The sequence below is a fragment of the Gopherus evgoodei genome, chromosome 2, assembly GCF_007399415.2.
Source record: "Gopherus evgoodei ecotype Sinaloan lineage chromosome 2, rGopEvg1_v1.p, whole genome shotgun sequence".
NCBI lineage: Eukaryota > Metazoa > Chordata > Testudines > Testudinidae > Gopherus > Gopherus evgoodei.
Window position 1 is genome coordinate 12,892,839 of NC_044323.1, and position 23,169 is coordinate 12,916,007.

Here is a 23,169-nt window from a genome sequence, read left to right on the forward strand (position 1 = left end):
CTACACTGCTTCCCCACTGCTGGAGCCTTTTCCTGCTGCAGGGAGCTGCCAGAGCCTTTACCCACCCCCAGGGAAAGACTCCAGCAATGGGGAGCTGCCAGAGCCTTTCCCCACTGCCTTCCTTCTGCCAGAGCCTTTCCACTGTGGCATGGAGCTACACACTGCATTGTGGGTGGAGCCCACCTTTCAATGAAGCATGTAGCAAAAATGTACCCCACATGCCAGCACCAGTGGCGTGCTGTATAGATACACTTTTAGGCAGAAGACCAAACCAACTTCCTTTGAGTGATGAGAGTGGCCCAGTGTGTGAGCTTGTGATAATACAGCAGTTTTGTTCTTCAGTGATAATTGAAGGAGGGGGGTTATAGTATTATCACCGGGGAATCGCTTTCATCCCCTTTAAATTCAAACCTGGCATTGTAACTGTCACTCTTACAGTGCAGACTATCCTCCATTGCTTAGATACCTTCCACCAGCAGTGCCTCAGTACTGATTCTCTTCCCATGCATTCCAATAAAGCTCTTTGCGACTTAGCATCCTGTCTGTTTTAGGAATGTAAATGTTTAAGTCAACAGCAGATGACAGATCATATGTGTACTCCTGGGATTTTAAAACTCATCCTGAACACTGCGACTTGTTTTTACACATTCTGTCTCTCTTGTTCTTACTCAGTCCTGTGCTCTTTTTCTTTCTACTCTGATACTAAACTACTCAAGATAGTTAAGACCAAAGCAGATTGTGAAGAACTTCAAAAAGATCTCACAAAACTAAGTGATTGGGCAACAAATGGCAAATGAAATTTAATGTGGATAAATGTAAAGTAAAGCACATTGAAAAAATAACCCCAACTATACATACAATATGATAGGGGCTAATTTAGCTACAACGAGTCGCAAAAAGATCTTGGCGTCATAGTGGATAGTTCTCTGAAGATGTCCACGCAGTGCGCAGAGGCAGTCAAAAAGCAAACAGGATGTTAGGAATCATTAAAAAGGGGATAGAGAATAAGACTGAGAATATCTTGTTGCCCTTATATAAATCCATGTTACTCCCACATCTCGAATACTGTGTACAGATGTGGTCTCCTCACCTCAAAAAAGATATACTGGCACTAGACAAGGTTCAGAAAAGGGCAACTAAAATGATTAGGGGTTTGGAGAGGGTCCCATATGAGGAAAGATTAAAGAGGCTAGGCCTCTTCAGCTTGGAAAAGAGCAGACTAAGGCGGGACATGATAGAGGTATATAAAATCATGAGTGATGTGGAGAAAGTGGATAAGGAAAAGTTATTTACTTATCCCATAATACAAGAACTAGGGGTCACCAAATGAAATGAATAGGTAGCAGGTTTAAAACAAATAAAAGGAAGTTCTTCTTCACACAGTACACAGTCAACTTGTGGAACTCCTTACCTGAGAAGGTCATGAAGGCTGGGACTATAACAATGTTTAAAAGGGAACTGGATAAATTCATGGTGGCTAAGTCCATAAATGGCTGTTAGCCAGGATGGGTAAAGAATGGTGTCCCTAGCCTCTGTTCATCAGAGGATGGAGATGAATGGCAGGAGAGAGATCACTTGATCATTGCCTGTTAGCTTCACTCCCTCTGGGGCACCTGGCATTGGCCACTGTCAGTAGATAGATACTGGGCTAGATGGACCTTTCGTCTGACCCAGTACAACCGTTCTTATGTTCTTATGTTCTGTATCAGCTTTTTGATTCAGTTGACCATAGGTTGTTGCATCAATGTAAAAGGGACTGAAACTTCATGCCAGTGGCTCCAGTTAGCGAAGGACACAGAACTCAAGCAGTGGTGAGGAGTAATTGTGCATCATCACCAAAGGATTTGAAATGAGATCCAAGGGCTGGAAGCTGAGGCTAGACAAATTCAGACTAAAAATAAGGTGCAGGTTTTAAACTGAGAGGGTAATTAGCCATTGGAACAATTTGCTCACAGTTTTGGTGAATTCTCCATCATTTGCAGACTTCAGGTCAAGATTGGATGTCTTTCTATAAGATATCCTCTAGCTCAACCATAAATTATGGGCCTGATGCAGGAATCACTGGGTGCATTATGCAGGAGGTTAGATTAGAGGATCATAATGGTTCCTTCTAGCCTTAAAATCTATAAGAAGTGACAACCCTCCAAGTTTATCATTTTCTCCATGTTGTTCAGCACCTAAATGCACTGATATAATTCCTTAACAGAGTGCAAAGCACCATCAGTATGCTGTTTTTTCTCTTATTATGTGGTCTCCTCATGTGTGCTCACTACCCTAGATGTATGCCAGGGCAATATATGTTGAGAGGATTGTTCAGTAGTAGTAAACAAGGTTAAAAATCTTGGCAGTGTTTTGGACCAAGATCTTTCCAGAGAAAACCCTATGTGTCGAACAAGTACAAAAGCACACCTGTATGAGCAGTGTTTGTCATTATTTATCCTATGTTAACTTGTGAAAACCAACAAATGACCTCATGACCACAAGGTTCACTGATTGTAATTTCCTCCTAGTAGTAATCAGAACAGGCCTTTTCATTGCTTGCAGCTTATTTGAAATGCAGCAGTATATCTGCTCACTGACTTGAGCCCTGCATTCTTTGCATTGTCTGCGTATATAAGCCTTTACCCTTGGGCAAAATATGTGCCATTGTGCACACACAGAATTCATGTCCCGTGCAGAATTTTTTTTTCTCTTCAGAAAATACATTCTGCCAGCGAGGTGCTGCAGTTACACCTTTTGCCCATCAGGGGTTATTGTGGCACCAGAACAGAAAGCAGTTGCTCCTGGGCGGGAGCAGCCCCAGCTGTGGATAAGAAAGAGAAGAATCTGGGTTCCTCAGAGTGCCCTGCCTGTGGGGCCGTGTCAGGAGGCAGAGGATATGGGGGCACAGACAGCATGGGGCACATGGGGCTTCTTGGGGGGTGTCACAGACTAGGGTTCAAAAGGGTTAGTGAGGGGGACAGACTGGAGTGAGGAATGAATGGGGGTGGGGGTGCAGAGACACATAGGGATGGGGGGAAAGGGTTGGATGAGTGGAGGTGCATGGCCACGGGGGGTGGGGTGCAGGTACACATGGCGGATGGGGAACTTGGCTGAGTGGGGGTGCAGGGACACATGGGGACAGGGGATGCAGGGACACATGGGGACAGGGGCAGATTTGCCTGACTGAAAGAGGCTAGGGGTCAGCCAGGGTCTGCATGGAGGAGGCTCCCTAACAATCCCTCCCTCCCCCTGCAAAAAAAACCCTTCCGTACTTCTCCCACTCACACCCAACAACCCTGCATGTTCACACCCAGGCTGCTTCCCAGCAATTACTTCCCTCTCCCTCAGCAACTCCATTACCCCTGACTTCCCCAAGCCTTTGCACTGTTTCTGACAGGTGTGGGAAATGCATTTCTGTATTGTAGTTTAAATGAATTGTTACTCAAAGTTCTGTATTAATATGCCTAGTAAGGAAGCTATTTATCAAAAACATTTCCTCAGTCTTTTTTGTTGTCTGTATTGGTACAGACATACTTGCTGACAGGTATTTTGAAATAAATTACCAAAATAATTGAAACTGGTGTGATTATATTGTGTTGTTTTGACAAATAAAATATGCAGATTTTTAAAAGATGGTGCAAAGAATTTTTAATTTTTTTGGCACTTAATGCCCCAGGATTAATAAGCTGGAACACTTGGTTTCTAAACCATAACAATTTAGGTTAAGACTGCAATGGAGACCTCTTTGAGCATCATCTGGGAGGGCATCTCTGCTCACACAACACCTGCTGTGTAGGGTTCTCCCCTTCATGTGTTAAGTCAACAGGGAATTACTCCTTTGCTATAGGATCTAGGATATGTAAAGTATGTAGGTATGCATGTAGGCTAAGTAGGATATGCACCTTGCTCCTTGTTGAAATCATCTCAATCCACTTTCACCTGCTTCTGGAAAGCATCTGTTGTTATTTAACACTGATCAGAGATCAGGGCCTCATTGGGATAGGCTCTGTACAGCCACTTAATTTTTTCCCCAATTATGCTTTTTAGAATAACCACTGTTGAAAACATATATATATATATATATATATATATATATAAACTTACCCTTCTATTCCTATTTCTTTTAATATCAGACTTGTTTGTTATCTGTTTGAATGTTAAAAGGATGTATTTTAATTATGTTATTATTACCTTTTATTTTGTCTTCTTTGTGTTGAACAAAGGCTACTAATGAATTTTAAATACTGATAGCAATAGCTAAGAAGCATTAAAAATATACATTTTAATTTTTACAACTGATTATACAAGAACTGAAGTATGTTTCTTCCTGAAAATTAAATTCAGTCAGTCAAACAAAACCTTTTATTCCTCAAATACCCAGATTACTGTAACTATATATGCTGTTTGGTGGATAATTTTCAGAGATTGTATTAATATGGGAATGTGCTTGTTAGAAAGCAGGTTGTCAATTCATGATTCCTTCACTTTTGTGGCAGAAAACTACTTCATAAAAAATGGCACTTCGGATCCACTACTCTGTGGCAACAGCTCAGATGCTGGGTAAGTGCAATTAAAAAACATCTTTGCTTCTTTTTTTCTTTCTTTGACACATTTGGTTCAGTTCTGTCCATTTCTAACTGGCATGGAGTAGGGATTTCAATTTCCCAGTGTCAGTAATAATGGAAACAAAGATAATGACAATATCATACATAATAATAAAATTTTCTAAACAGCAGAGGAAAGAGGTTGGTGTGTCTTGCTTATCGAGGTCTGAATTCTTCAGTGACCTTATTACAAACTCCCTTTTCAATCAGTTTAATTTTCTCCTCAAAAAAGTGCTTGGTACTCAGTAACATAGTGGATAGTAGTTTACAGAAAGGTGAAGAAGGAAGCAGAAAAATAGAATGGGGAAATAGACTGATCATTAATTCCAGTATTTCTAGCAGAGGAGGAAGAACAGAATAATAAATTCAAACCTTTGGCCAGTACTGAAACCAAGATGTTTTGGACATGCAAAGACACTTTGTTAATCTTTGAGCTTCATGTGCATGTAATGCAGGTGTAGAAGGTATGTATTCCAGTTTCTCAAACCTCTGTAGGCAGCAGAAGGAGCAGGAAATATAGGCCTCTTGAGACGCAAATTCAGGTTAGCTGCAGAGAGGCAGGGTAGAAGCCTTCCTTCACATACTCATCACCTGTACACATAGTCCTTCTCAACTGTTTTTGATCCTGATTCTCCAGGCTCACTGGAAGGTGGTGTTGTGATGGAGGGATTTTACCTGGGGAGTAGGTGGTTCTTGTGAGCCTGAGAGGATTTGAAAGGAGGTTAAGCTGTGAGGTGAGGAGAAGGGCCTGTGATGGGAAGGGAGAGGGTTTTAGGCCCTTGAGGGATTGTGAGCTGCAGGAAGTTGGGTAGGAAGGAAGAAGGGGGATCTCAGAGTGAGGAGGTTTGTTTTTGAGTTAAGAGGGAGAGAGAATTCTGAGATTGGTAGGTGGTGAGAAGAGAGGCTTTGGGCCTGGTTGAGAGGGAGATGAGAGGGTTGGGGTGGACTGAGTTGGGACAGTTGAGTGTGGATGAATGATGAGAATGGAGATGTGATTGGCAGGAACTCTAATTTGTCTGAAGGAGGATGTGTTGTTAGGGGAAGATAGAAGGAGATAGGAAGGTAAAATCTAGGCTGCAATGTGGGGAAAGGCAGAGAGAAAGAAGAGGTCAGGATAGGATAAAACAATAAAGAGCACCAGAGAGAGAAGCACTTTTTCCGCCTGCCACTGTCTATATCTGTATTTACATGCACACAAAGGATAACTGGATGTGTCAGCCTTCCCCCTGCATGTCTTGTATGTCTGATCTGTATTGCCAGGCTGATTTAGACTGTAAGCTCCCAGGGCAGAGGGCCATGCCTTCCTCAACATTTGTTTCAGGAAAGTTACGACGTCAGCACTCAGTAAATAAACCTGGATGATAGTAATACACTGCATTAGTCCAAACTCAGGCTGGACTCTAAGGCTATAGGGGAATTTTCTAGGAGGTCCCAGGACTTAGAAGTCCCCGGAGGCCCTCCAAGCAGTGGTAGTTTAAACACAGGTCCCACTGATATGTGGATTTGAGTCCTGGCTGGCAGCAGGATACCTAGGGCCCAGACCTTAGTTCCATAATGCCATTCAGGCTGAGGGGAAGCAATCACTGCTGGAGAAAATGGGGATCAGGAAGTCATGATTTAGAAAAGGTTGGGGGTGCTGGATTTGGTTTCCTCCCTTTGGCCCCGAGTTTGAATTTAGTGTCTGGTTCAGGGTAGTCAGTTCCTTTAAGGGTCTGTGAGCCTGCAGCTAGGCGGCCCTGATTATTGGACCCAGTTGCACAGGGTTCAGATGATGCTTATAAAGGTCTGAGAGAGCTCAGCTGAATGTGGGGAGGGCACTCACCCAGTTATATCCTGGAAAGTCCTCTTTTTGGCTGGTTTGTCCTCTGTCTAGTAACTGGACATACTTTTGTCTAGTATTGGATGGGGGACACCATTTGAATAGCATCCTACTCCCCCACCAGCTTGACTTCGCGTGCGGTGCACTCTTGAAACTGGTGTCCCCTGTGTTGCATGACCTCACACACCGTGCATCCAATGTCATGCCAGCAGGGGTCATTCCCAGAAGTGCCAGAATGTCCAGTATTCTGGTAACGTGAGCAACCACGCTAGTTGGACGGAAGCTGCAGGAGGGAGGCTGGTTCCTGTAACAGGCCCTGGAGGAGGGTGAAAGGCTCCTGTAGATTGTGTTGGTCAGGGGAATAGCTTTGTGTGTGTGTGTGTGTGTGTGTGTGTGTGTGTGTGTGTGTGTGTGTGTGTGTGTGGTGTGTGACTTTTGTTTGGGTAATAAACTGTGGGAAGGGCCTGAAAGTGACCTGGTCATGGTGTTTAATCCTTCCAGGGGACACACCAGCTGCAGTCTGCCATACCTTCTGGCCTGGGAGCTGACACACTTTCAGCTAGGTTCACAAGTGGGACTTAGGCTATGGCTACGCTACAGCTTAAGTTGATATAAGTTATGTGTGAGTTAGCCACCCTCCTTTAAGTGCCGCTGTGGACAGCGCTATGTCAGCAGGAGAGCTTCTGTCCTTTGTAAGACAGAAGAAGTAACTTTCCTGCTTTACTCAGCACTAGTAAGGCCTCATTTTGAGTACTATGTCCAGTTTTGGATGCCAGATGTGGACAACTTAGAGAAAGTCCAGAGGACAGCAATAAAAATGATAAAAGGTTTAGAAAACCTGACCTGTGAGGAAAGGTTGAAAGAAGCTGAGCATGTTTAGTTTTCAGAAAAGAAGACTGAGAGGGCACCTGAGAAAAATCTTCAAATAGGTTAAGGGATGTTATAAAGAGGATGCTGTTCAGTTCTCCACATCTGTTGAGGATAGAACAAGAAATAGTGGACTCAGTCTGCTGCAAGGACAATTTAGATTAGATATTAGGAAAAACATTTGAACTATAAAGGTAAGTAAGCTCTGGAATAGGCTTCAAGGGAGGTTGTGGAATCCCCATCACTGGAGATTTTTAGAAACAGATTAGATAAACACCTGTCAGAGATGGTGTAGATTTACTTGGTTCTGCCACAGTGCAGGGGGCTGGACTTGATTACCTTTTGAGGTCCTTTCCAGCCCTATATTTCATTTATTCTGTTTTAAAAGTCATGGAGACATGGTGGGATATATTAAAATAACTATATGTTCCAGAAACTTTCTTCAGGACACCTGAAATGCCCCCTTTTTTATTTAATCAATTCAAACACATGGGTTTTTTTTAAACTAACTACAGAATGCTTGTTCCAGATATATTGTTGTACCAAGCAGAATTTGCTGTCTTACCAGGAATAACAGTGAAGTGGAAACTAGGTTTAGTGTTGGGAAAAGAGTTGGAGTGAAAAGTCAAATGAGCATGGATCTTCCATTGTTTTTTGCATTATTGTTATAGCCATGTTGGTCCCAGGACATAACAAAGACAAGGAGGGTGAGATAATATCTTTTAGTGTACCAGCTTCTGTTGTCTCTGTCTCTTCCACCAGCAGAAGTTGGTCCAATAAAAGATATTATCTCATCCACCTTGTCTCTCTCAAATGAGTGTGGATGAGATCAAAGCTGTTCCTCTCAGAGTGAATGTCAGTGACACTTGTTCAGAGTTTCATGACAAATGCATTCAGAGCACTTAGTTACTGGAGAAAAAAAATCCTCCCCTCTGAGAAATAAGCATGTGTCATCGAGTCAGAAGTTGGAAGTAGTGACATCACCATGATTTTTTTTAAGAATACTTTTCCTGTTGTGTGACTAATTCACAACCTTAAACATAGATCTGCAAAAACACTCTTGTGTTTGATTTTCAAAATATGGTGACCTTCAGAAATATCCAAATTGGTTCCACTTTACAATTACAGCTTTTGTATCCCATTTCTGATTAAAATAATAGGGACAAAAACAGCTATTCTGATTGCTAAAGAGGTTAACTATTAAAATATAGAAGGTCTTTTATTGCATCCAGTTTTAAGCACCTTATTTTAAGAGGGTCAGAAAAGATCCGGCAAATGGATCAAAGATATGGAAGCTCTTAGTCATAATGACAGGCTAAAAGCTGTTTCAGCACCTCTGGTGGTATTGTGTATACTGGAACCTTGTAGTGGGGCTACACTTCTTCCAAACCTCTGAGTTTCTTAGTGGCAGCAGGTGGTACTGCATACTACCTGTTCAGCAGCCAGACTGTAGATATTAACACAGTCTACGTGGCCCAGGATAGAGGACTCTGGAGATCTGTTGTTGGTGGCTCATACCCCGATTGGGGTGACGGGCATGAGTGAGTGAGTGAATGACAGTATGACCAAGAGCTGGGCATGAATCACCAGCCATCCCTCAAAATAGACATGTGCGCCCACACAGCTGGCTTATCTTTTAAAGATCCCATGGAAGGCGTACATTTTAAGGAGGGATTTGAATGAGGAAAGGGAGGTTGATTGATATCCTGGTCGAGGAAGTCTTCCAACCCTGGAAGGAGGTAAACAGAACAGAGTGGAGAATGATACAGAGGGTGCTAGCAGGCAGGATTGGGAGCAGTGGAGTGAATAAGATGAGAATACATGGAAATGAGAACAGGGATGCAGGTGATGCAGAGACTCGTGGAGGTAGAGGACCGGAAACTTGAACTTGAGATGGAAGGAGAAGAGATTCCAGCAAAGGGACACGGGAGACTTGGTGTATTAGGGTAATGAGTGATGTCTGGAGTGGCTCATGACTGTGAGTTCCTACCTCAGGTCAGACTGTCAGAAACAAGGGCAGACACTCCAGACTGGTGGTGTGGTCTATGATTAGATTTCACCAAGCCAGTTACAAATGTGAGCTTCTGGATCACTCTACCAGTCTTACCATGGAATCACAGACAGTCCCCTTAGACTCCCTAGTCCGTCTTGCAACCCAGACAAACTGAACTTTGTGATAAATGATCACTTACACCAAAAATCACACCGCATTCAGGTTTCTTTCAGTCCCAAGGGACCAGTCACTTAGCCCAGATGGACTGGTACCCTAGATCTTACATCAAAGAAAATGCCTCTAGCCAATCCTGTAATAAACTATCTAAAGGTTTATTAACTAGGAAAAAGAGATGAGTTATTTAAGGGTTAAAACAAGCAAACATATGCACACATAAGTTACTCTCTAAATCCTAAGAGTGACAGCATTGTAGTGATCTGTCAATTTAAAGTGTCTTTCAGGGCAGACCAGGAGGCAGCCCCTGGGGATCTCTGACTTCAGTTCAGAGTCTCTGGTCCTGTCAGAGTTCAAACAGATGGAAAATTATCCTGTGGCTTTGTTTTATTCCTTCCTTCAGCTTCCAAATCTACAGGACAAGCTTCCTTGCACATAGCATTTCTGAGCTGTGATAGGGCCATTAACCAGTCTATTGTATTGTGATATTCCTTGATGGCCCATCTGATTTTGATGGTCCTTCTGGATGAGTGGAGAGGAGATGATTCCCCTGCCTGAGTTCACAAGTTTAGAGCAAACATTTTCAACGTTATAAAGCAAAACATACATACTTTCTTAAAGCATAGAATGCAGACATTGCGAGTCAGATTAATGCATGCAGCAACTTATAAACGTTTCATAGATTGAATATGTTCTTATAAGCCTGTCATAAACAGATAGTTAAGGGTTAATGTCTCTTTTACCTGTAAAGGGTTAAGAAGCTCAGTAAACCTGGCTAACACCTGACCAGAGGCCCAATCGGGGGATAAGATACTTTCAAATCACAGTGGAGGGAAGTCTTTGTTTGTTCTTTTTGTTTTGGGGGTTGTTCGCTCTTGGGAAAAAGAGGGACCAGACGTGCAACCAGACTCTCCAAATCTTTCTGAATCAGTCTTTCATGTTTCAAACTTGTAAGTAGCCAGGCAAGGCGGATTAGTCTTATATTTGTTTTCTTTCAACTTGTGAATGCTTTTCCTTTTGCTGGAAGGATTTTTACCTCTGTTTGCTGTAACTTTGAATCTCAGGCTCGGGGGGAAGGGGGGACTCCCTCTAGGCTATATGAAACTGAGTACCCTGTAAACATTTTCCATCCTGATTTTACAGAGATAATTTTTGCTTTCTCTTTCTTTAATTAAAAGCTTTCCTTTTTAAAGAACCTGATTGATTTTTTTCCTTGTTTTAAGACCCAAGGGGATTGGGTCTGAACTCACCAGGGACTGGTGGGGGGAAAAGGAAGGGGGAAGGTTAATTCCTCTTTGTTTTAAGATCCAAGGAGTTTGGATCAGTGTAGCCTCTCAGGGTAACCCAGGGAGGGGAAAGTCTGTGGGGAAAAAAGGAGGGAAGGCTAATTTCTCCTTGTGTTCAGATCCAAGGGGTTTGAGTCTTGGGTTCCCCAGGGAAGGTTTTGGGGGAACAGGAAGTGTGCCAAACACTATATTTTTGGCTGGCGGCAGCGTACCAAATTTAAGCTGGTAATTAACCTTAAGAGTGACCATGCAGGTCCCCACTTTTTGGATGCTAAAGTTCAAAGTGGGGAAAAAACCTTGACATGGTGAACAGTGGTGAGATTGTGTTTAAAAACCAAAAGCCAGTAGGATTTTTTTCCTCTCCTTTCTAGCTGCTTGGAAAGCAGCCTGAGGGCAGAAGTGTTAAGTTTTTTTAACAAGGGTCTTTGTAAGCCGAGGCTTCAAGCTGTGAGCCAGCAGACAGTCAGCAAAAGGCATTTACAAGTGAATTGTTTTCTTTCTTTCTAGCTCTTGGGCATAGCTAGTTAGAAAATCTCTATTAACCAAGCAGCCTGAGCTGCAGACGGGTGCGGGCAGCACTAGAAAGCAGAAAAATGAGTGCCAGGAAAGCAGTTAAACAGCAAATGGCTAGGCTGGACGCAGAAGAAAAAGCCAAAGAGGCTGCTCACAGAAGAGCTATAGAGACGAAAGAAAAAGAGCTGGAGATGAAACAAAAAGAGCTGGAGATCCAAAGGGAGGCCCACCAGCAGGCCCTGGAATTAGCAAAGGCTAAGCCAGATGTTCCAGCCAACCCTAACAACCCTTCTCCAGGTACTGTTTCCCATCCCAGAAAATTCCCCACCTACAAGGCAGGTCATGACAGTGAGGCCTTCTTAGAAAATTTTGAAAGGGCCTGCCTTGGGTACATCTCTACAGACCAGTACATGATAGAGCTGAGGCCACAGCTCAGTGGACCTTTAGCAGAGGTGGCAGCTGATATGCCTAAGGAACACATGAACGTTTATTAACTTTTTCAAACCAAGGCCAGATTCAGAATGGGACTAACACCTGAGCATGCCCGTCAGCGGTTCAGAGCCCTAAGGTGGAAACCAGATGTGTCATTCACCCGACACGCCTACCACATTGGAAAGAATTGGAATGCCTGGATATCAGGAGCAAATGTTAAATCTCTGGATGAGGTGTCCCTCCTAATGCAAATGGAACAGTTCTTAGAGGGTGTTCCTGAGGAAATAGAAAGGTACATCCTAGATGGGAAGCCCAAAACTGTAACTGAGGCGGAGGAGATTGATGCCAGATGGGTGGAAGTGACAGAAAAGAAAAAAGCTACCTGCAAGGGGAGCAAATATCACAGAGGGCAAACAGAAAATAAACCCTATCACGGGGGCAACCCAAGACCCCACCTACAACCCAAGGAAAGCCCCAGACACCTTATTGTCCCACCTCACCAGTCTCCAGCAACCCACCTCGGCCCAGTGACCAGTCAGCTGGACGATGCTTTAAATGTAATGAACTGGAACATATAAAGGCCAACTGCCCCAAGAACCCCAACCGAGTGCAGTTCATTACACCACCAACACACCAAAGGTCCCCAGGCCCAGATGTCTCTCAAATACCCTCGGAGCGAAGGGTAACCTTGAGAGTGGGCGGAAAGAAGGTTATCGCGTGGAGAGACACGGGGGCACAAGTGTCAGCTATCCACCAATCCTTAGTGGACCCCAAATTCATCAACCCAGAGGCCTAAGTGACAATTTACCCATTCATGTCAAAATCTGTAAACTTTCCTACAGCTGAACTGCCTGTCCAGTACAAGGGCTGGTCAGGAATGTGGACTTTTGCAGTCTAAGACAATTATCCCATCCCCATGCTACTGGGGGAAAACTTGGCCAACCAGGTGAAGCGGGCCAAGAGGGTGGGAATGGTTACACGCAGCCAACCCAGGCAAGCTTCCAGACCCATCCCTGTTCCTGAGCTGTCCACAAGGGCCCCGTCTGTGTTACCAGAGACCCAGACAGAGGTGGTGGACCCAGATCCCCTGCCAACGATGGCAACAGCCATAGGGCATCCAGTCCCAGAACCGGAACTGGAAAAGCAACCAGCACCAGAACCGATGCCAGCACTGACGCCAGCACTTGCAAACCCATCTCCAACCCCAATGCCAGAGGGCGCCAGCGGGTCTGAACTGGCAGAAGCAGCAGACAACCCTACCCAAGAGGCTCAGCCAGAGCCTGAAATATCGCCTAGTGCACCAGCGGAAAGTGGTTCACCATCAACGAAAACAACCCCATCACCTACATCACTTCCAGAGGGACCAAGCCTAAGTCCACAGTCTAAGGGGGGAGGGGTAGCTCAGTGGTTTGAGCATTGGCCTGCTAAACACCGGGTTGTGAGTTCAATCCTTGAGGGGACCACTTAGGAATCTGGGGCAAAATCAGTACTCGGTCCTACTAGTGAAGGCAGACGGCTGGACTCAATGACCTTTCAAGGTCCCTTCCAGCTCTAGGCGATAGGTATATCTCCATTTTTTAAAAAAAAAAAAAGGGGGGGGAGGAACTGGTGTCTCCAGCCTCAAGGAAACAGTTCCAGAGGAAGCAGGTGACAGCCTTCAAAAAGCTTGGGCAGCGGCATGGAGCACCCAACCCCTTCAAAAAGCTTGGGCAGCGGCATGGAGCACCCAACCACCTCTCAGCTCTTCTAACTGATCCTGGTTTGTTGTAGAACAAGGACATTTATACAAGGAGACTCTTTCTGGTGGACACCAGGAAGACTGGCATCCTCAAAAACGGTTGGTAGTTCCAACGAAGTACCAGGGAAAGCTCTTAAGCTTAGCCCATGATCATCCCAGTGGCCATTCTGGGGTGATCAGAACCAAAGACAGGTTGAGGAAGTCCTTCCACTGGGAGGGAATGGGCAAGGACATTGCTAATTATGTCCGGTCTTGTGAGGTGTGCCAAAGAGTGGGAAAGTCCCAAGACCAGGTCAAAGCCTGTCTCCAGCCACTCCCCATAATTGAGGTCCCATTTCAGTGAGTAGCTGTGGATATTCTGGGTCCTTTCCCAAAAAAGACCCCCAGATGAAAGCAGTACATACTGACTTTCATGGACTTTGCTACCCGATGGCCGGAAGCAGTAGCTCTAAGCAACACCAGGGCTAAAACTGTGTGCCAGGCCTTAAGAGACATTTTTGCCAGGGTAGGTTGGCCCTCCGACATCCTTACAGATTCAGGAACTAATTTCCTGGCAGGGACCATGAAAGATCTGTGGGAAGCTCATGGGGTGAATCACTTGGTTGCCACCCCTTACCACCATCAAACCAATGGCCTGGTGGAGAGGTTTAATGGAGCTTTGGGGCCATTGTACGTAACTTCGTAAATGAACACTCCGATGATTGGGACCTAGTGTTGCAGCAGTTGCTTTTTGCCTACAGGGCTGTACCACATCCCAGTTTAGGGTTTTCACCATTCAAACTTGTTTATGGCCATGAGGTTAAGGGGCCATTACAGTTGATGAAGCAACAATGGGAGGGGTTTACGCCTTCTCCAGGAACTAACATTCTAGACTTTGTAAGCAACCTACAAAGCACCCTCTGACACTCTTTAGCCCTTGCTAAAGAAAACTTAAAGGATGCTCAAGAAGAGCAAAAGGCCTGGTATGATAAACGTAGCAGAGAGCATTCTTTCAAAGTAGGAGACCAGCTTATGGTCTTGAAGGCGCAGCAGGCCCATAAGATGGAAGCGTCATGGGAAGGGCCATTCACGGTCCAAGAGCACCTAGGAGCTGTTAACTATCTCATAGCATTCCTCACCTCCACCCTAACGCCTAAAGTGTACCATGTTAATTCTCTCAAGCCCTTTTATTCCAGAGACTTAAAGGTTTGTCAGTTTACAGCCCAGGGAGAAGATGATGCAGAGTGGCCTGAAGGTGTCTACTATGAAGAAAAGAGTGACGGTGGCGTGGAAGAGGTGACCCTCTCCACAACCTTGGAACGTCTGCAGTGGCAACAGATCAAGAAGCTGTGCACTAGCTTTTCCCTATTGTTCTCAGCCACCCCAGGACGGACTGAATGGGCAGAATGCTTACATTGCGAGTGAGATTAATGCATGCAGCAACTTATAAACATTTCATAGATTGAATATGTTCTTAGAAGCCTAATATCTATTTTGAGCAAAACTAACACACAGGTGGATTGGTCTGGTCTCCAGCTATCAGTTTTGTCAGTTCTGAGTTAATGCCTATAGCCTGGACAAGAATTGGGATCTGGCCTGCCAGATTCACATCTCTAGAAAGGAGAGAAAAAGTATCTTGCAACAGTACTTGCTGCATTTTGGATTTAGCTCTGTAGTAATGAACAGGAAAGTGTGTTTCACGTGCTTTGGATTTAAAAGACAAAAGTAATAACCTGTAGGAAAACAATGAGCCTGACCTCAATGGGAGTTTGAGTAAGGACTGAAAACTGAGTCAAGCCTTCAGGATTTGGCCATGCATTCCCTATAAATAAGGCTGTCTTGAGGCCTAAACTCCATAGGAAACTATAGGACACCCATTTTGTAGGGACACCTCCAGCCCAGTCACCACTCTCTCTCGCCCCCCTTGGAACACAGCTTATGGGGGCTCCCACCCCTTTAAGGGTTTCTCCTTTCCTTGCAGCAGCACAGCTCTAGCCCATAAGCAGAGGTGGTGGCCAGAAGGGCACCAGAATTATAGGTGCTGACTATGACTTAAAAAAACAAACAGAAAAACCTACCCTAAAGATTTATGTTGATCTCTGGTATGTGTTTTTAGCTGATAACAAGGGAAAAGTGTTCTTCTTCATTTAACCAATTGACTGCTGCTGAGCATTGGATTAGAAAACACCTGCTGTGCTGCTGAATGTACCAGATACATGCTCATGGTCTTCACTGGACCACAACACCATGGCAGATGTAATGGTGGAGGGCTGGCAATGAAAGGATTCTCTCAAGTTACATCAAAACTCCTGTATTATTAATGTAGTCACATTATGGGATTGCTCACTTTTCTTATTGAAATGGTAACTTGCTAATTTTGTAAAAATGCTTATAAACTTAGAGTGTGGTGTTTCCTTATCAAAATAGGATACAAATGTAGAGGGACCACCTCAGCTTGGAATTAGTCAATTATCTTCTTCTGACCTCACTCCCTAGCCTCCTACTCCCACCCCCCCAAAAAAAGGAAAATGAGTTTCAGCTTCTCCTCCTGTCCCTGAGTCTTCTCCCAATTTTTGTGATTTTACAATGATATTTTCCGATTTTTTTCAGAATTTTTTTCTCTCTCCCTTGTGGCAGTGTGAAAGAGCCACACAAACAACAGGGGAAATTGTCTGCTAGGGGAAACTCTGAAACTGCCTAGACACAAAGTGCTGTCAAATGCATAAAGTAAATAAACTGGGCAGCAAAAGATAAAAGTAGCCTTCTGTTCTGTTTGTTTTCATGTATAGTAATCTCATGTGCTACTTGGGCTGATAGTAAGAAAACCGGTTTTCCAAGCAGTGTGGTTTTTCAGTCAGTGGTGTTCTTTTCAAGTCTCAAGGTCAGACTGCTTAACATTTTTTTCCCTTTTGCATGACATATACTGTATATTCAGCTCTTAGGCTGTAGTCTACAGTATCATACTAACAATGCAAGTACATTTGCATCATGCCTGTACTGATATTGCCAAAAAGGCTAGTGAATGGGAAGAAAAATCGGCCTCTAAAGCTACTTCAGGATATAAAAAGAAGGCACCTTTGGCAACTGCATCCTAGTAACTGTTGCTATAGAAACTTTAGCTACCTTTATTCTCACTGTGACCTTGATTTTTCTTAGCAAGCTACTTAAAAATAACATATATATCTTTGTAACTCTTTTGCTCTCATCTTAGTCTATAAATAAAAGGAATTTAGAATGGAAATCCTCTTAAAACATTTGAAAGTTATAAAATGAATCCTAATCTGTTTTAAAGTATCTTTATAAAGGTATTTGTTGTGTTGCTCTGTTTCACTAAGGCAATCTATACCAACACATAAAATTCCATCTGCGAGCCCTCCCTTTTTTTCATAGTTACCAAGTATACAAAAGTGGCATTTTAATGATGAGCTTTACTTGCAGCCATATTTACAGCACTTTTGTACAGTATATCATACTGAAGCTATAACCTGATGCCCCTCAACTGTAGTAATAATCCTTTGCACTTACATATCCTCCATCCAGTGATTTCACAGTACTTCACAAATGTTAAGACACTCACCACACTCCTCTGAAGAGAGTAATTAAATGTGCCCTATCCTGAGGAATGGGATGGTTCATTTACTTCATTTTAGGTATATTGCTTTACACTGCCCCGTGCTGCATTTCTCACCTGAACCGTGGCAGTTTGAGAGGTGAATAACTTACATGACCACAAATACCATTCAGTATACAGCATCCTTTCCCACAGCCACTACTCCATTGACAATAAAGAAGCCGTGTCATGTAATACAGCCCCAACTGTGCTGGAAACTGTTGAATTGAAGAGGATGATATACAGACAGCAACAACGGCAGTTTCCTTTATTCTGCTGCTGACAGCTATAACAGCTGAGGTTTTTTACCCACAAAAGTTTATGCCCAAATAAATCTGTTAGTCTTTAAGGTGCCACTGGACTCCTTGTTGTTTAAGCTAGAACTCTGGTTTACCTGAAATTAATAAGACTCCATTTATTATTGTTGTTGTTAATTATGTATTGTAGCATCCAAAGGCTCCATTCAGGATTAAGGCCCCACTGTGCTTGGTGCAGTACAGACATACACAGCATCGGCTCCAGGTTTTCTGCTGCTCTAAGCGCCCCCCCCCCCCCCCGCCAAAAAAAAAAGCTGTGGCAGCGCGATTGCACCGCTCCACTCTCTGGCAGCAATTCGGCGACAGGTCCTTCACTCCGAGAGGGACTGAGGGACCCACCACCGAATTGCCACCGAACACCCGGACGTGCCAACCCTATAGCAGCCGTAGTGCCACCCCTTGGTTTGGGCTGCCCCAAGCACCTGCTTCTTTAGCTAGTGCCTGGAGCCGGCCCTGGACATACAGAAGAGAAATCCCTTGGCCTGAAGGGTTTACTACCCAAAAACACAAACAGACGAAGAGGTAGAGATTAGGGATACAGGTTGGAAGTAAATTAACTTGGTGAATATTTGGCTCAGCTTTGTTATTTACCTGGGGGAAGGGGTGGGGAGGAAAGGTGGAAAACAATAGCTACAGCTCATTGGCTGCTTAACCATGATCATCAGGCTGGGTCTCCTGTGCATCTCGGCAGAGGTGAGTCTTAAGGAGAATAAGGAAGTTGGTTCTGGTATTTTATCAGGGAGTATTTGCCATGCACAAAGGCAGCCTGGGAGAAAATCTGGAGGTGTTTGAAGGCTTAGTTATGCAAAGTGCTGAGCACGCGGGCCCCAAACCAACTAACTGTGCGCTTAACTTTAAGCATGAGTCATTCCACTGAAGTCAGTGGGACTGCTTGTGCTTTGCTGGATTGAGGCTGATATTTTCAGTATCTAACAGAAGTGAGCCCAGTTAGCTGATGTGTGGTAAAGGCTGGGACTGCTGGCAGAGCAAAGGCAGAGTCCCTGTTTTTCCTTAAAACTGTGGCTTCTTAAAATGCCATTAAAGATGATGTCATTTTGTAAAGAACTAGATGCATTCTTTTAACTGTCGGAGCTCATGATCCAATTATGAAATAATTTAATAAATAACACTAATAATCTTATTACAATCCCTTGTAGCGGATAGCATATTTTAAATGAACTTAACTAAGTTATGATGTAGCTAACACACTCTTCATCTACTTTGTGTTGGTTAAAATCATATTGGAATGTGAGTAGTGTGTTTGTGACAGGAAAGCTCCTCACATCAGTGTAAAAAAACGCAAGAAAGCATACATACAATCTTGTGAAAAATGCTATAGCTTACAGAGTGCACACTTTGGTACCCCACTTTTAGGGCCAGATTGTATATTTGAAATGCCGCATCTATGAGTGGATCATTAGCGTTATGGACTGAATCCTTGATTTCTGGGTCTGAAAGCATGAGCCAGTACTACCTGAGCTAAAGTAGCCAGCTCTGTTTGTCCAGGGCACAGCGGGCTCATCAACCGCACTGAGTGGGTGTGGGTTACACATTTACAATCTGCCCTAGTTAAGAGTCAATGCATTCCCATGCTGCCCAAGCAACAGAACAGGAGTTTCCCCCATATTACAAAGGTGTAGCCCTCTGCTGCTGGCTCACACCAATAGTAGATTACAACATCCCTTTGCTGGTTTGTGCACTAGGGGTGGAGCTAAGAGTGCCCACTCCCCACCCACCACCTTGAGAGGCAGTTGTGAGCGCACAATGTTTGTTTACTTCTGCATGCCTGATGTCAGGGGCTGGAGAGGCCACACAGGGGTAAATGGCATTCTTACTCCCCTTTACACGGGTGCATAGGTTTGGTCGTGATCTGGTTCTCAGGGTATATGTGCCTGAATTGAAAGCCAGTGGGATTTTTTATTTTTTTATTTTTTGGGGGGACCTCAGGCTTTTACCCCCGCTGTGTTGCTAAAGGGGTGTTTCTCATTCTATTAAAATTGACCAATTAAAATTTATTTCAGTTATTTCAACTATAAATATCTCCCCTCATTTTCAGACTCTTTCAGCTTATTGATATGCCAGCCCACAACTTTTACAGGAGCTATGAAGATTCCTTACTGCAGTTTTTTAAATTTAAATAGTCCAGTTTGTACCTGTCTGTTTGCCTCCATCTTTTGATGTCTGTTTATAAATCATCATATGTAATAGATGGAGTTGGACTTTTGCTACCTAGGACAATTGAGAGTGCAGATCTCTGCACAGTCCCTCATATGCTTAGAGACTTCGGGGGATGACAACATTAGCAACTGTGAATTGCTACCTCCTAGTACCATATGGCTATCACTTTGTATAGGTTCAAGCTCTGAAATGCTGTGAGCCAACACACAGTAGTTCACCAATCTTCTTTCGCTATAAACCCCGAGTAGTTCCTTACAGCCTGGATCAGCAGGTTACTGGGTTTGTCCAGATTAAAATCTTGAGCTAGCGCATTTTGTAATTATGTCCCTTAGCTGTTACTACCTGGACTGCCCAATCTGTGTCATTATTTAAAATGAGGTTTATTCTTGGGTCCTTTAATTTTCTGTACTGGTGCCAGCAAACTATGGTGATTATGGCCTGATAGATGGATGGGTAGATTGGTGCTTTTAACTGTTCTTAATCGATGACACTGTAATTGTATTGTGATTAATTGTACAGCACCCTGTGAAGGATGTTATATTAATGTAGCTTCTTGTGGTTGCCAGTCTCAGTGAAATCCTGTCAGACTCTTTCCCCCTGAGCTGTAGAACCTAAAGAGTCTGCTTGAAAATCCAAAGAGGAAGACTTTAACATCCTAAGTAAAATCCTGAGATTCCTTTTTAAAAAGGAATGCACCTCAGAGGGAATAGGGATGATTCCCAAAGAATAATCTTAAATGGGAGCCCTTCCAGCTAACAGATCCCTTATGGCTTATCATAGAATGCAGCCACTTTTAAAATTTTTCTTTTCCATGCAGTATTTCTAAATTGTATGCACATCCTATGGATCACCACTCTTTGTGGGGGAGTTTTTCTACAGTAGGCTCACTGGGAATCTCAGGTGCGAGCAAGTATCTCCTTTTGGTGTAAGAGGATGAAAGGCTAGTACAGATATTGGTTAATGGAGTTCTTCAGTTCAAGTGATAGAGGGTCATGGTTTTAGTACTGACGTCCCTCAAGTTTGAACACTGCCGAGTCCCTGGAGGCATACTTTGTACATGTACTCCATGGTCATACAAGATTCTTTCGTATTAGCAATCTATGATATACCTGTCAGGTCATCTTATGTTAGTGAGAAGATTGCCATATTGCAAGGAGTTGTAAACATAAGTAAACTTGCACAAATTAGTATTGTATTACAAACAGAAGATATTAGACCAGGTTTCTGTCACTCCCTTCAGCACCAGGAAGGATTACAGCACCATTCCTAGTGCTTTTCAAAAAAGAAAACAGGCATCCTTTCAGTAAACTGCCCCATGTATATATGAGTAACTGGTCCAGTTCCCTTCTTCTCAAAAAGAAGTCACCCCAGGCAGTGATAGTACCAGTGAATCTGAGGGGGATCTTCTAGTGGCAGTGCAGTCCAATCTCATGGTGCCATGAGGCTTATCTGAGATTTTATGTGAGTGGCCAACAACTCAATATTTTCCCCCCTTTAGCCACAGCCCTTCCCCTATTTATAACAGTGATTGAAGAGGGTCTCCAGAGAAAAAAGCATTCCAGAAATCCTTTATCTGTGCTTTATTTGGAGACAAAAGTCTTGCTCACTTGCAGTCAATGGCAAAACTTCCATTGACTTCATTTGGAGCAAGGCTAGGCCCAAAGTTAATGAAACATGATATCCTTCAAGCCACATACAGTGCTCCTCAGATGTTTCAGCAACACCTGCTCTCTTCGGGTGATTAAAATAAATAAGAGCACAGTGAGATAACCCAGTGGGACCACTTGGGATTGTTTTTCAGTGAAGAACTGAGGAAAGCTTTTCTGTGCTTGGATTTAAAAAAAAAAATCCTAAGCAAAGTTTAGTCAGTTTTTCTTGAAAAAAGGAATGAGCCTTACAAAAACTTGTCATGGCCTGCGTGGCCGTGCTGCCTCAAAGAAGGCAAATTAATGTTTCTTTAGAGTCAAGAAATCATTGGAAAAATATGCTAAGCATACCATGGACACTGTTAGGTGTCTGCAGTATCAGGTGAAAGACAGAAATCTAATGAATATCTGGCACCTGGTGACAATACATGCCATCCTGTTGAGATATGGGGCTTACTTGAAAGTTAATGTTCCACAGAGTAAATGGTCAGACCACAAATTCAGAGTAAACACATAGATTTTAGAAAAGAGAACAGCTGGAGTTTTCTTCCTTTTCCTCTTCCCCAAGCCTGTAATGATAAAATCAAAGTAATGCAGGAGTTGTGGATCTCAACAAACGGAACCAAAGTAGGAGAGCTCAAGAAGGATATACTTTTCTTAGACTGGGAGCAAAAGAATCGAAAATGTCTCTGCTTTTTTCATGTAGCGTAGTCAATATGGACTAGATCTTCAGAGGGTGTAAGTCAGCAGGGCTCCACTGAAGCACACAAAATCTGACTATATTTTCATTTGCACAGTTAATAAAATGTAGACTATGGGGTGGAGGGTTTCTACTTTCATCTAAAGTCCCATGCATAGATAGATATGGATGAATCTTGCAAAGTTTCTTTCTTTCTTTTTCTTTTTTGTTTTTCTTTTTGGGCTTTCAAAGCAGATTTATTTAAAACCTTGTGCTTGACTAATGATATTAGATTAAGCTTCTGAAAGTGTTATTGAAGTCATAATATTGGTGTCTGGCACTGAAAGACTTCAAAGCCACTGACAATGCACTGAAGAATTATCTCAACCCCAAGATCACATTGCTACCTTGTAATATAAAGATATGATCTATACCATATATATAGCTGTTCTGTTCAGGAAACGATACCGTGACATTTCCCCCCTACCCCAACCACCATCACTACCCACATGACTGACTTTGAATCTATTCTAATTTTGGCTTGAATTCAAAGGTTTTCTTTGATTTGCTTCTTATTTATTAATATTTTTTTTTATTTTTATTTATTATTACTTTTGGTTTAGTGTCAATTTATATTTTGTTTTACTAAACATTGTACTAAAAAGCAATTGTGGTTGAAGCACCCTATTGTGTAATGGAGTGAGAGGGCTCTTATTATTCTGTCACAAGACATGTCATACTTGTTGGACATGTTTGCCACTCCACATGACTGGTGAAGAAGTGTTTTACAGGATCAACTAACTGGATATTGCTGATTAATAGCCCTGATGATAGACAAGTTAGAAAAATTTGATTCTTCTTTTTCACAGATAGAGGTTCAAATTCAGCAACTCCAATGCAGAGTATGTTGCTCTGTTCAAAAACACTGCTTGGAAATTGTTCTTTGTCATTAAAATGCCTTCACAAAGCCACATTATTGTAGCCATTCCTAACCATGTCAACCAGAGCTTTTACAGAGCTATAAGACCCTTACTAGGCTCTTACCTATCCAGAGCATAAGCAGAGAGCGTCTGGAACAACTGTGTGGAAAAAGGCATGCAAGTTCTGCTGAGTTCCTCTTTTCCTGCCTGTTAGATGGATCTGGTACCCTTACCAAATTGCTATTTACATGGTTGCTTTAGTCACTGGTAGAATTAGTTGTAATTAGTGTACTTTGTTGCTGTGTATGGCATGCCATAGTGTTTTAGAAAAAAAATTGTAAGGAGTTGTGAAATTTAATGAGAGAATGTTTTGCTTCCGGCATGCCACGTAATAAGGGAATTTGCAAGATGCACAGACTAGAAGCTTTCCTG

General features: G+C 43.1%; 1 protein-coding gene across 4 annotated transcripts in view; it reads left to right on the top strand.

Annotated features, from left to right (window-relative positions):
• The window catches only part of LOC115645407 (sodium channel protein type 5 subunit alpha-like), a 382,036-nt gene that overhangs the window by 126,564 nt on the left and 232,303 nt on the right, over positions 1–23,169 (top strand). For all 4 annotated transcript variants that reach the window (XM_030550011.1, XM_030550007.1, XM_030550010.1 and 1 more), the window contains exon 8: positions 4,479–4,542. In XM_030550011.1, the coding sequence (XP_030405871.1) occupies positions 4,479–4,542 (64 nt within the window). The remainder of the gene's footprint in view (positions 1–4,478; positions 4,543–23,169) is intronic.